We start from the raw sequence: 12,966 nt of genomic DNA on the forward strand, positions 1-12,966 counted from the left end.
CATCCATACAATATACTCTTATATCATCAAATCACAAAATAGAAAAGACACTTGGGAGAATGTTTTATGCGGAATGCCACTGGAACATTTTCTGAACAAAGAGGGAATCCATATGCCTTCAAGAACCCCCAAGATAGAGTCCCAACCTATTCTCAAGATGAGGCACTCCTTTACTACAGCTAGTCCAAGTCTAAATAATTATTTCCTTACTGGAAATAAATAACACAACACTTGAAGTTATTCATAATAGACCAGTCTCTTGAGACTTTCCTATAATCATTTTTGTTCTACAAATTCAGCAAAGGGAATTTAAAAGGTAGAGATATAGCAGTTTAAGTATCAGAAACTACTTCATATAGAACATTTACCTTTTTTGGAAGAAATTTGATCAATTTCACATGATGAAGAGTTACCTGCTAGAGTAGCTCTAGTGAATAACAACCACGGACTAAGCCAAAGCAAACACCATAAACATTAGGTAGGTGATGTTAGCCAAATGCTGTACAGGCGAAAAATGTTATAATCTTCATGCTACTCTTATTTAAGTAGATGTGGCATTTATTCTTATGCTTTTTGAGCTTTACAATACCACACCTGCTTACCTGTTTGTAAGTGCCACTTGGTATAATCGAAAATCTTGCATTCTTCCAACAAACTGCTCCAGACCTGCAGAATGCATATATATATATACACATAATATAAGAAATCTGTTTACCAAAAAATAGCTGACAAATATTCAAGTGAAATCACTTTGAAGGTATAACATTTTAATCATTTGTATATCACAGACTTTTTAAATTTTTAGACCAATATATACATAGTTTGATAATTCCACATGAATAACAACAATCGTAATTATCTCCACGAACGTTAGAGGACTTAAAGTGAACACTTTGACCAGTCGCCCTACTGACCCAACTTTTGATCTCTCCGGAAGTCCTCCCCAAATCAGACTCGTACCCAAAATTTGGTTGTCATTTGTTTTCAACTGCAACGTTCAGAGCATTTGCACTCACGGCCAAGAGGAAGAGTCCCCATTCTTTCAATCCACCTGTGCGACCTCTGAGCTCCAGAACGTCAGTTTGGATGCTCCCCAAACTTAGATTAATGCCCAGTCTAGAAAATCTCTCATAAATAAGGATAACGTGAAAGCTTCCTACTCATGAGTCTAAGTTATATTTATCAATGGTGTCCTAGTTCAGTCTCCAAATTTCAACACCATATAAGAATTTTCCTGAGACAAGCCAGGTCAAAGCCTAGTCCGTGTTAAATTAGGTGTCCTTTCAAGGTATAGGTAGATCTCAACCTTAAACCGCATGTTATTTTATTAATTCATTTAGCAAATATTTAAGATGTAGTAACAGGCAAGTCCAATAGAGTGGGAAGAAAAAAACCTAACACCTCTATGTTTAATGTTAATAGTGAGAAAAATTTGATGAAAAATGGCAAAATTCTACAGTTTGGATCATGGAGACACTAAGAGATGTGATATAATTTATAATGACAATAATGTAGAGCAGTGGCCAATTCAGCAAATGACCATTTGCTGAAATGTTTTTGTTTGTTTGTTTTTTATCTTAATGTTTCACCTGTCTCTGCTGCAGTTCCTTGGTGGTGCCTTGGAAGAAACTAGAACAGAGTGAAGATGTGTCTGATGAATACAAGATGAGGAGTGAAATCAGCACACCCGGTAGTCTGATATTGCTCTCAGAAGCAGGAGATGAATTAGCAGAGAAGGGTGAGACTTCGGGACATTAAAAACGATATATGCATGTGTACAGGTGTGTATACAGATTTATATAAGATTTATATAAGGGTATATATAAGAAAAACTAACACTGTTTTACATATGAATAGTTATTTTCGAGTGTGAACATTTCCACCAGCTGCACCGATACATCAGCAGGTGCTCCCTCTCCAGTAATCAGGGAGTAGACGTGATGTACCACAGGACTTAATTGGACAAGGAAGTGAAACCAGGTAAGAGGTGATTGACCAGGAGAAAAGAGGAATCAAGGTACTGGCCATCTGAATAAGTGAAAGTAGAGTATGGTAGAAATAAGGGAGCAAGATATTTGGAACAATTAAAGTATTCACATTAGTGCTAGTTGGGGACACACAAAAGCTTAGCAACACTGATACTGCTTTTGGCAGCACTGACTAATGGAGCGACAGGAAGTTCTCACCACACTCAAAGCATACTTCGCCATCAGGAAATACCTTCCGAATATAAAAGTCCTTATTATGGGTTGAACTGTGTCCCCCACAGACACACACATTGACGTCTTATCCCCTAGGACCTATGAACGTGACCTAATTTGTACACGGTCTTTGCAGAAGTAATCGAGTCAAAGTGATAGCATTAAGGTGGGCCTTTACAAATACAACTAGTGTCCTTATTACAGGAGGAAAACTCCGCATGAGAAGGCCGTGCGACAAGAGAGGCAGAGGTTGGAGTGATGCAGCTACAACCCAAGGAATACCAAGGACGGATGGCCGCCAAAAGAAGTCAATCAGAGGCAAAGAAGGATTCGCTCCTACAGGTTTCAAAGAGGGCATGGCCCTACTGACGCCTTAATTTCCGGAACTGTGACAATAAATGTCTGTTGTAAGCCACCTAGTTGGTAGAACTTTGTTATAGAGGCCCAGGCAACTAATACAGTCATTGTTCCCAATGTCTGTTAACATAATCAAAGAGAAAATATAAAATTATAACATGTATTCCATGTTTTTCAGTTTTTTTCCCCTCAGTATAAAAAGTCATCTCAAATGTCTTACGTAGCATCTCTAGGGAATGTTCAATCTCAAAGCATCCAGAAAATATAGACTGTAACAAAAGATAATCACTTGTGAGTTTAAAAGATGTTATATAAATGAATACAGCAAAAAATGATGAACGATGCGATTTGTCAAGGCCTGAATCGTAGTTTTAAATTGTCAGAGTGGCTTCATTCTTTCATGCATTCATTCATTCAACCAATATGTACGGGGAGCCTATTTTGTGCTAGGGACTTTCACAGGTTCCGGATATATACTCATTTATAAAACAGGTACGATAAAACCTAAACAAACAAAAAATACCTACTTACTTTTATGGAGCCTGCGTTCAAGCAGCTAGATGAACATAATAAATGATTAATTTATATAGTATATTAGAACGTAAAAAATACAGTAATAAGGGTAAATATTACTCATTCTTTTGCTAGTTGTTCATTTTTAACAACAGATACTGACTAGAATAAATATTGTATAAATATTCTTTGAAAAAATATTCGTATGGCAACAGAAGGTTTAAATTATATAAACTGATCAAGGAAATAGATGTAATTCATACCAGAAAGACCTCAGTGTGTCAATAGAGGAAATAGGTAATGCTTGGGAAGAAGCTGTACGTCCACATTACAACTGGTGGCACACCGAAATCAGCGAAACAGGAAAACTGAGTAAATCTGACAAACCTTTAGCTAAACTGACCAAGAAAAGTGAAGATTCAGATTATTAAAATCAGGAATCAAAGAAGAGACATTATGCCTGACCACTCAGACACAAGAAGACCATAAGGGAATTCTATGAGCAACTGTATGCTCACAATTAAATAGCCTGAAAAATATGGATAAATTCTTAGAAAGACACTAGTGAAACATCCTTAAGAAGAACTAGACAATCTAAGTAGATTAAAGTAGTAATGAAATTTTTTCCACAAAAAAAAAAATCCAGGACCAAATGTCTTTACCAGCGAATCCATCTAAACATTTGAAGAAAACACAGCATCGATCCTTTACAAAGCTCTTCCAAAAAAATCGAAGAAACACTTCCCAACTCATTCTATGACGTCATCTTACCCAGATTCCACAACCAATAAATGTATCACAAGAAAAGATACAAATCAATATGTCTTAAGAATACTGATGCAAAAATCTGCAACAGAATACTAATAAATTGAATCCGATCCCATAAAAAAAAAAAGCATTATATATCACAAGCAACTGGATTTATGCCATTGACACAAGGTTAGTACATGTGAAAATCAAATAATGCACAATATTGACAGAATAAAGGGCAAAATATCATCTCCATAGATGCAAAAAAAACCCAAAAAACAAACAAAAAAAACACTTGGCAAATTCCAACACTCTTTCATTATAAAAACACTCATCACACTATGAAAGAAGGGACCTTCTTCATTTTATAAGAGTCATTTACATAAATCAACAGCTAACATCATACTAAGTGGTAAAAGACTAAACGCTTTTCCCCTACGGTCAAGAGCAAGACACCAGTCTTCACTGGGCCACTTCTATTTAGCATTGTCTTGAGGTACAAGCCAGGGCAAGTAAGCAGAAAAACGTTCTCTGAATTGGAAAGATGTAAAAACAAATGTATACAGGAAGAAACTTAAAATATGTTACTTGCAGAATTTTATAAATTGTAAAAAGAGAAAACTAACTTTCAGCATGAAAATAAATAAATAATATATGCTTTGGTTCATAAAATTCAATCTTGAAAAGCTAAAATGAAGGAACCATACCTCAAACCAAATAATTCTTAAAACAATTCTTATGAAAAAGCCTCGTCAAAAATACACTAAAAAGTCACTTATGTAAATTTTAACAGCATGATAATATATATCATTTAAGGACACATATATTAGGTTGAATCTTTTTAAATAGACAATTTTATATGCCTCAGCCTTATAAGTATGAAAACGCACACGAGAATGATACATGTAAATACAGAATATGAGATCTTTAAGAGTTTTTAAAAATTGCTTAAAAACATTTTGAAATTTCAAAGCCATGAATGTCCACTATCAGGAAAAATAACTGACGTAGAGGACTGACATTTTAAAGTTATTTTTGAAAGTTAGATGTTACTATCAATGATAAAGTCAAATAAGTGGAAAAAGCAACAAGTTATTAAGACGATCTGTCTTTGTGAATCAAAAAATAAATAAAAGTATAATAACTGACATAGCAAACTTTAGCAATATCAATCCATGGGTTAAAGCAACAAGATAATTGCCAAAGTTTTGGAAAAAATATCTAATATCTCAAACTGAGGATCTTAATTTCTTGAAAATAACAAAGCCTAAAGACAGAGCATTTGGACATTCCCATTAATAGATTCACATATGTAAGAAAAACTCTCAATGTGGTGGAATAAAAAATCCATGCCGCTCAAACAAACTTAGATAAGGACCTGTCATTTCTATCGAGAATTCAAATTGAAATTAAAATTATTCATGATGGGGTCAGGTTAATTATCTGATCCCTATTTACTTCAGTGTGATACTAAAAATAACAAACATTTTATTCTGAAACATTACAAAAACAAATCATAAAAACCTAGAACTTCAAAATATGATGACTAAAATGGAGTCATCATATTTCAATGCTCACAACGGTGAAGACTTCACAGCAAAAATAATTAGAAGAAGTTGTTTTGTTTATGTTGTTATTGTTAATATTGTTTCTAGACACCAATAGAAAAGGATAAGTGTATAATTTGGCTCTCACAGAACCAAAAGAGGGAAATAAAAGTCCAAATGAAATAACCACTGCGGACAACAGTAACAAAAAATGCATGCATTCACTGTACACTCATACACAATCATACAATAGACCATTATAAGATTCTTTGAATTGAGAAAAGTCTGAAAATTCATCTCCAGAATAGTACTTAAGATCCCAAAAAGCAAGTTATGATGCAATATATTTAACAGATGGCTACAAAATGCTCAAAAGTCATAAACAACCACCAGAAACCAGAACCTTGTGTTATGCCAACGTCCTCCAATTCCTCACCTTCTTCTCGGGACCAGCCTTCTCCAGTGTCTGCCCCCAGGCCTCCTTTCCCTCATCATTTAAGCTCATTTCAAATTACCCACAGCCCTTTTTCTCCCACCATCACTGGTCTGAAACTGCACTTTGGTGGCCATCCTATGTGTGCTTCTCAGTTTTATACCTTTTCACTCTCCTTGATCTTCCGCTGCTCATTATTATTATGAGAATTCCATAGAAGCCCCAATGCAGTGAGCTATACTCATCTTGATTCTATCTTCAATTAAATGAGTGGAGAGCTAAATAGTATGAAAACTGCAATAAAGCCCACCTCCAGGCCAACTTCAAATGTTTGACGCCAATGTTGCACTCACTCCTCTCCAGCACACACGCACGCACACGCACGCACACCTGCTCTAGTGGTCTGAGAGAGCCAGCCGTGCTCTTGTCTCTGGAGGTATATATTATTACTTCCCTCTGTTCCATTTCTATACAAAATGTCTGACACACAGTACAAATATTTTAAGACATACAAAGAAGAACACATGGCCCTTTGTAAGGAGACAGTCAATAGGAAATTGAAATTAACTAAATAGGGAGCTGAAAATATCTCAGATGAAAATATTAAAAGATCTAGTGGAAACGGTGACAGTATGTGTAAAATAGATGAGGAAATTTGAACAGAGAGAATATACCAAAAAGTAGCCAAATAAAAATGCTGGAAATGAAAAGTATGTTAAAAATGAAGAGTTTTCCACCTAGGCTTACTAGCAGCCCAGATACAACAGAGAAAAGGATCAGTGAATTTCAAGACAGTAGAGAATATCCACAGAAAAATATTGAGAAAGAGTAGAAAAAACAAAGGCAAATAAACAAAAATGTGCCCAAGATTTGAGGGATACTAGCCAATGCTCTAACATAAATGTAACTAAAATCAAAGAGGACATACAAATGGCCAGTAGACACATGATAGAAGGCTCAGCACCACTAATCATCAGGGATTGCAAATTAAAACCACAATGAGATCTCACGTCACACTGGTCAGAATGCCTATCATCAATAAATCAACAAGTGTTGGCAAGAGTGTGGAGAAAAGTGAACCCTCGTACACTGTTGGCAGGATTGCAAATTGTCGCAGCCACTGTGGAAAACAACATGGAGGACCCTGAAAAAATCCAAACCAGAACTACTATATGATCTACTTATTCCACTTCTAGGTATTTATCTGAAGAAATCCAAAACACTAATTTGAAAGGATATAAGCACCCCTATGTTTGCTGCAGCATTATTTGCTATAGCCGAGATATGGCAGCAACCAAAGTATCCATCAATAGACAAGTGGGTAATGAAGTGACACATATATGCAATGGAATATTACTCAGCCATGAAAATAATGAAATCTTGCCATTTGTGACAACCTGGATGGACCTAGACAGCATTATGCTAGGTGAAACAAGTCAGAGAAAGAAAACTACCATATGATTTGACACATATGTGGAATCTAAAAAACAAAATTAATGAACAAATGAAACAGAAATGAACTCATAAAAAATATTTTGAGGGTCCTCAGATAGAAGAGAATTGCGGGGACGGATAAAATTGCCAGTTATAAAAATAGGGAAATGTAAACTATAGATAGGGGATATAGTCAATAATATTATATTAATTATGTATGGCGTCATATGGATCCCAGACCTATGGGGGTGATCACTTTGTAAGTTATATAAATGTCTAATCACTATGTTGAACACTTGAAACTGATATTGTATGTCTACTATAATTGAAAAATACAAACATTATTTAAAAAAAATTAGAGAAGAAAATGGAACAGAAAAAGAAAAGTTCAAAGAGAGAATTATCTGGAGCTTTCAAAAATAATGAAAATATGAATAAAAGTAATGAAAATAAGTATCTGAGCAAAACTCAAGCAGGATTACTATGACGGAAAAAACTATGCCTAGGCACAAAATAGTCGAAATGTTTGGTAATGGAGAAGAAAATTCTTCGGGCTGAGGAGAATTAAGACTGGGTGGAATGTAGGGTTTTCAGGAAACAATGGAAGGCAGCAGAAAGGGCTAATTTTAAAGAGGGAAAAATATATTTCATGAGGTTTCCTTATGTAAAATGCACTAGTTTTAAACATCGAACACATTTCTCTAAATTGAATAGTTTTTTCTTCTTACCCTAAGAAAATTTCAATTTTGAGCCAAAAAGTTAAATATAGCCCGTGAACATTATTTTAAAATGCTTAGGTTTTACGAAGGCAATAAACTCAAGGTCTAAACAATATTAACATTAATATTTACGATATCAAATTTTACTAAGTATCTAACAGGAACCAAGTATATATTATTTATAAGTTCTACAATTACCTTGAAAACAGTATTATAAAACATTTTACAAATGAGGAAACAAATTAGAAAACTGGATTGAGAAGTTAAACTTTTTGCCAAAATCACTTGGCTTTTAAGAAGCAGAAACTTGGGTTTGAGATTCAAACCCCAAACTGCCTGATTATAAATCTCATGCCTTGCGTCTCACGCACTAATTATTATAACAATAATAATTTGTATGGAAAGTCAGTTAAATGTCCAGTGCAGATTTGTATTTACTCAACCCATGCTAAATTTCGAGTATATTAAACTACACATTCTTGATTTATTCATATAATATATCGCGAACCCATGGCCATGTCTCTATAAATAGACACATTTCATTTCTCTTAAAGGTGCATTTTTCCTTTGTAGGTATGAATTTTAATTAATTTAATCATTCCCTTTGAAGTTTTTAAATGGTTCCAATTATTTACTATTCTAAATAATTCTACAATGAACATTTTCGAGCAGTTGAGGCCTTATGTAATTACATTCTTGAGATAATGTCCTCGCGGTAGAATTCTTAGATTAAGTAGCTTTCGTATTTTTTACTTTTCAGTTTTCCCGGTTATCCCAAACTCTTTCCAACACGAGTATTTTCTCTCTTGAATTCCTTGCCAAGTGAAACACAAAATGATGAGCAATGTTTGTTTTAAAATTCTCAGCTTGTTAGTCAGCTGTTTCAATGTCCCTTCCATGGTTCGGCCACGGCATCATGTTAATAAAATTCTTCGATATGCCAGGATTATGGAAACATTTGCATTCATTTTCTTTGACTGCCTTATGGATTGCATATTGTACATTTAAATTTTATTTCATCTACGGTTTTTACTTAGTGCGGTTGTGAGGAGTACATTTAATTTATCTTTCTTTCATTTTTGTCATGCACGTGGCCAGCTGTCCTGGGGGCATTGCTGTCTCCTCCGTGATGATCTGAAATGCCAACTTTATCTTTAATTAAACCCCTCTGCACCTACATGCAGCTTATTCCTATGCCCTTCTTCTAGTCACCTGCCTTATTCATCAATTTCTATGTGTTTCTATTTCTTTTTTGATCCAATTCCAGAAAATTCTTTCAGAAAAATTTTAGTATAATCTCAGTGGAGATTACGTATGTTAGTAGAAATTAAAAGTAGTATTTCAACTCCAGAGTGAAGAGCAAGCAGTTGTAGTAAGATAAAACACACAGAAAATACAGCAGAGAAGGGAGGCTGGAGCCGGCTATAAATGACCATCCCTTCTACCCCTGCACACGCTCCTTCACAGAGAGCCGACAAATGTTTACCGACTCCTTAATGACCCATGACCTTCTTAAGAAAGTGGTAAACAACTGTAAACACATTATGTAGAAATCTCCGTGTTCAAAGGGAAATGAGGGCATTGTTGATAAATGAGTTCAGAAAGAGCCGTGAAAGTTTTGACTCATCGTCTTGTATTTTTAAATCCAAAATCTGAAGGGCTGTTGTAGTTATTACCACGATGACCTTGGAAGACCCCTCAGAGACTCATGTGCTATGGTGGCACCTCTAGACTTTACGCCCAACCCGGGGCCCTGAAGTAACTTACGCCTGGAAGAAAATGCTCTAAAAATAAACTGACATGTGTTGGTTAATATGGATGGTCCAAGTAAGGTGTTTCTATCCGTGTATTTAAAAATCAGCCTGACCAAATCACATTTGCTCATTAATATGTATACATTATATATGCACATCATTACCTGTTATGTGTATATGTATGTATACATACAATGTGCATCGTGTATATTATGTAAGCATGCATTATGTGTGCATTATGTATGTATACATTATTATGTGTGCCTTATATCTGTATTATGTATGTAAACATACATTACTGTGTGTGCCTTACATGTGTATTGGTATACATTATAGGTACACAGACCTTATATGCATGCATATTTCCATCGAGCTGCACACAAGGCTCTGTGAAAAGCGCTCCTGTGGTCCAGTGATTCATTTCCCAGGGGAGACCTGCAGCAACAGAACATGCCACCCACCGGCAACACACTTTTCCAGAAAGTTACGCTAGAGATGAGACGCAGAGCAAACGTCTGTGCTCGCCAACTCTCGTGTGAAAAGTTGGTGCTTCTTGGGTGCGGAAACGGGGAAGCGAGTTAAGCCCCACCAGAGGAAGAAAGAAAAGGCGCCTCGCTCCCCTCCCGGCCTTCACTGGAAAGCACTGTGTTTGAGGCGGGGTCTGCTCAGAGCAGAGCCAGCCAGCAAGGAGCTGCGTGAGAGCACCTTGAATCCGGCTCGCAGTCGTCTTTTGCACAATTACCTCTCCTGAATGAAACCATCTTGGATATGGATAAAAGTATGGAGGACAGCGACTTAATTTTTTGATTAAAAAAAAAGGAGCAAGCGGGAGAGAGAAAATGATTTATAATAAGTCCATGGGAACATTCTGTATCTATCTCTTTTCTGATTAGAGAGGTGGCATGGAGCCTGGCTCATTAGGCAGAAGTAATGAGCCAGTCTATGTGCCATCTCTAATTAGAGAAAAGATACAGTAGGTACAACTGTACCTATAAATTGATAGAATAAAGATAAAAAATTTTAAATATCCTTTTCTCCTGTAGCTCTCCGATGCCCAGAACTTAAGGAGAAAATGGTAATAAAAATTAAATAACATTTGAAATAAACCCTTTTTCAATGATGTTTTCTAATCAGAAGTTAAATTTCTTTTTACACAGTTTAAAAATGAATATAATATTCAGTCCACACCATCTTTCTGAAGCATATATCGAAGCAGAACAGAAACAAGGCATTTCAACCTACAGTGCATCATGGACAAATTTATAGTACTACTGAATACTATAAGCAACGTTTGGTGCAATAAAACATTTTTTGGAAGTACTGATGGGGCTTAATTATTGAAACAAGACACAAGATTTAATGTGTTAAGAAATCCTACATGCAGAGTACTTTATCACATTCTTTGTTATACAAATTACTCAAATCAAATTTCTAAATATGCAGGTTCCTTGAAATGACTTCATATAAGCTTAGCTTGATCAAAGAGCATATACGAACTTAAGTAATAGAGTTGTTTATGGACATAGTTTTTAGGTCTCCCAACAATCTAATGGAGACATATTGTTCTCCTTCTCCACAATGAGAAAATAGATGTTAAAAGAGGTTAATAATAGCTGCCACTTACTGGATTTTATTATTTGATGGGGAATATATTTTACATATAAACTAGTATGTGATTCTTAGAATAGAATAGAAAACCGAGACTTAAAAAGATATACTTTTTCCAGTTTTATTGAGAAATAATTGGCCTACATCACTGTATATATTTAAATCATACTACATGATAGTGTTTTACATATATTATGAAATGATTACAATAGGTTCGGCTAACATCCATCTTCTTAAAAAAAAAAAAAAAGAATAAGAAAATGATCCCATTGTGATGAGAACTTATAGGACACACTCTTTTCTCGACTCTCCGACATGTCATCCAGCAGTGTTATCTGCAGTCATCACACTGTACGTCACATCCCTGGTACCGATTTATCTTATAAACGGGGGTTTGTACCTCTTGACCACCTGCCTCCAATTTCCCCTTCCCCTCCCCCTCTGCCTCTGGTAACCATAAGTCCGACTTCTTTCTCTTTGAGTTTGGATTTTTGTTTACTTATTTTTTCTTTTTTGCTGTACACAAGCTTGTAAGTTTGACAGAGTCTCACCTATTTGTTCATTTTTAGTCGTTTGGACGTTAGCTGTCATAGCTCCCCTTTACATCCCCCCTCACCCCAGAAAAAAAAAGATTATCAGGACCTATGTCAAGAAGTTTTATTCCTGTTTTCTTCTAGGAGTTTCATGGTTTCAGGTCTTGCATTTGCGTCTTTATTCCATTTCGAGTTTATTTTTGTGAGTGGTAGAAGAGATGAGTCCAGTTTTATATTCTTTGATGTGAATATCCAATTATCCAAACACTATTCATTGAAGAAACTGTCTATTCTCCACTGAGTGTCCTTGGCTCCCTTGTCAAGCATCAGGTGACCCTGTGGTTGTGCTCATTTCTGGGCTTTCATTTCTGTCCTTTTGGTCCATTTGTCTGTTTTTACGCCAGCAACGCACTGTTTAATAATTGTATCTTTATAGCCTAGCTTGAAATCAGGAAGTGCGATGCCTCCTGCTTTGTTCTTTTCTCAAGATTTCTTTGGCTAGTGGTTGTTTTTCATACGTTTGCAAATAGGATCCATTTCTTTTTTCGCAAAAAATGTGTTGCCGGTGTATAGAAATGCTGATTTTTGATGTTAATCTTGTATATTGCCACTTTACTGAATTTATTGATTAGCTCTAACAGTTTTTTTGATGAAGTCTTTAGGATTTCTTCTCTATAAAATTATGCCATCTACAAATAGAAACAATTTTACTTCTTTTTCGATTTAGATAGCTTTTTTTTCTTGCCTGATTGCTCTAGCCAGGATTTCTAGTATTATGTTGAATAAGGGTGGTAAGAGGGGCACCCCTGTCTTCTTCCTAATCTTAGAGGAAAAGCTTTCAACCTTTCACCGTTCAGTATGATGTTAGCTATGGGTTTGCCAAAAATGGCCTTTATTATATTCATCAGGTGTACTGTCTTGTAGTTTTATTTTCTGCTAATGTCCTTTTCAGGTTTTGATATCAAGATAATGCAGGCCCCACAAAATAAGTAAGAGAGTGTTCCATCTTCCTCAATGGTTTGGAAGAGTCTGAGAAAGATTGGTGCTAATTCCTCTTTAAATGTTTGGTAAAATGTATCCATGAAGTCATCTGGCCCTGGGTTTTTCTTCACTGGGA

General features: G+C 35.6%; 1 protein-coding gene across 1 annotated transcript in view; it reads right to left on the reverse strand.

Annotated features, from left to right (window-relative positions):
- The window catches only part of USH2A (usherin), a 526,768-nt gene that overhangs the window by 469,109 nt on the left and 44,693 nt on the right, over positions 1-12,966 (reverse strand). Inside the window, exon 4 of the mRNA XM_036235436.1 lies at positions 603-666. Coding sequence (XP_036091329.1) covers positions 603-666 — 64 coding nt within the window. The remainder of the gene's footprint in view (positions 1-602; positions 667-12,966) is intronic.

The sequence above is a fragment of the Rousettus aegyptiacus genome, unplaced genomic scaffold, assembly GCF_014176215.1.
Source record: "Rousettus aegyptiacus isolate mRouAeg1 unplaced genomic scaffold, mRouAeg1.p scaffold_m13_p_18, whole genome shotgun sequence".
NCBI classification, from domain to species: Eukaryota; Metazoa; Chordata; class Mammalia; order Chiroptera; family Pteropodidae; genus Rousettus; species Rousettus aegyptiacus.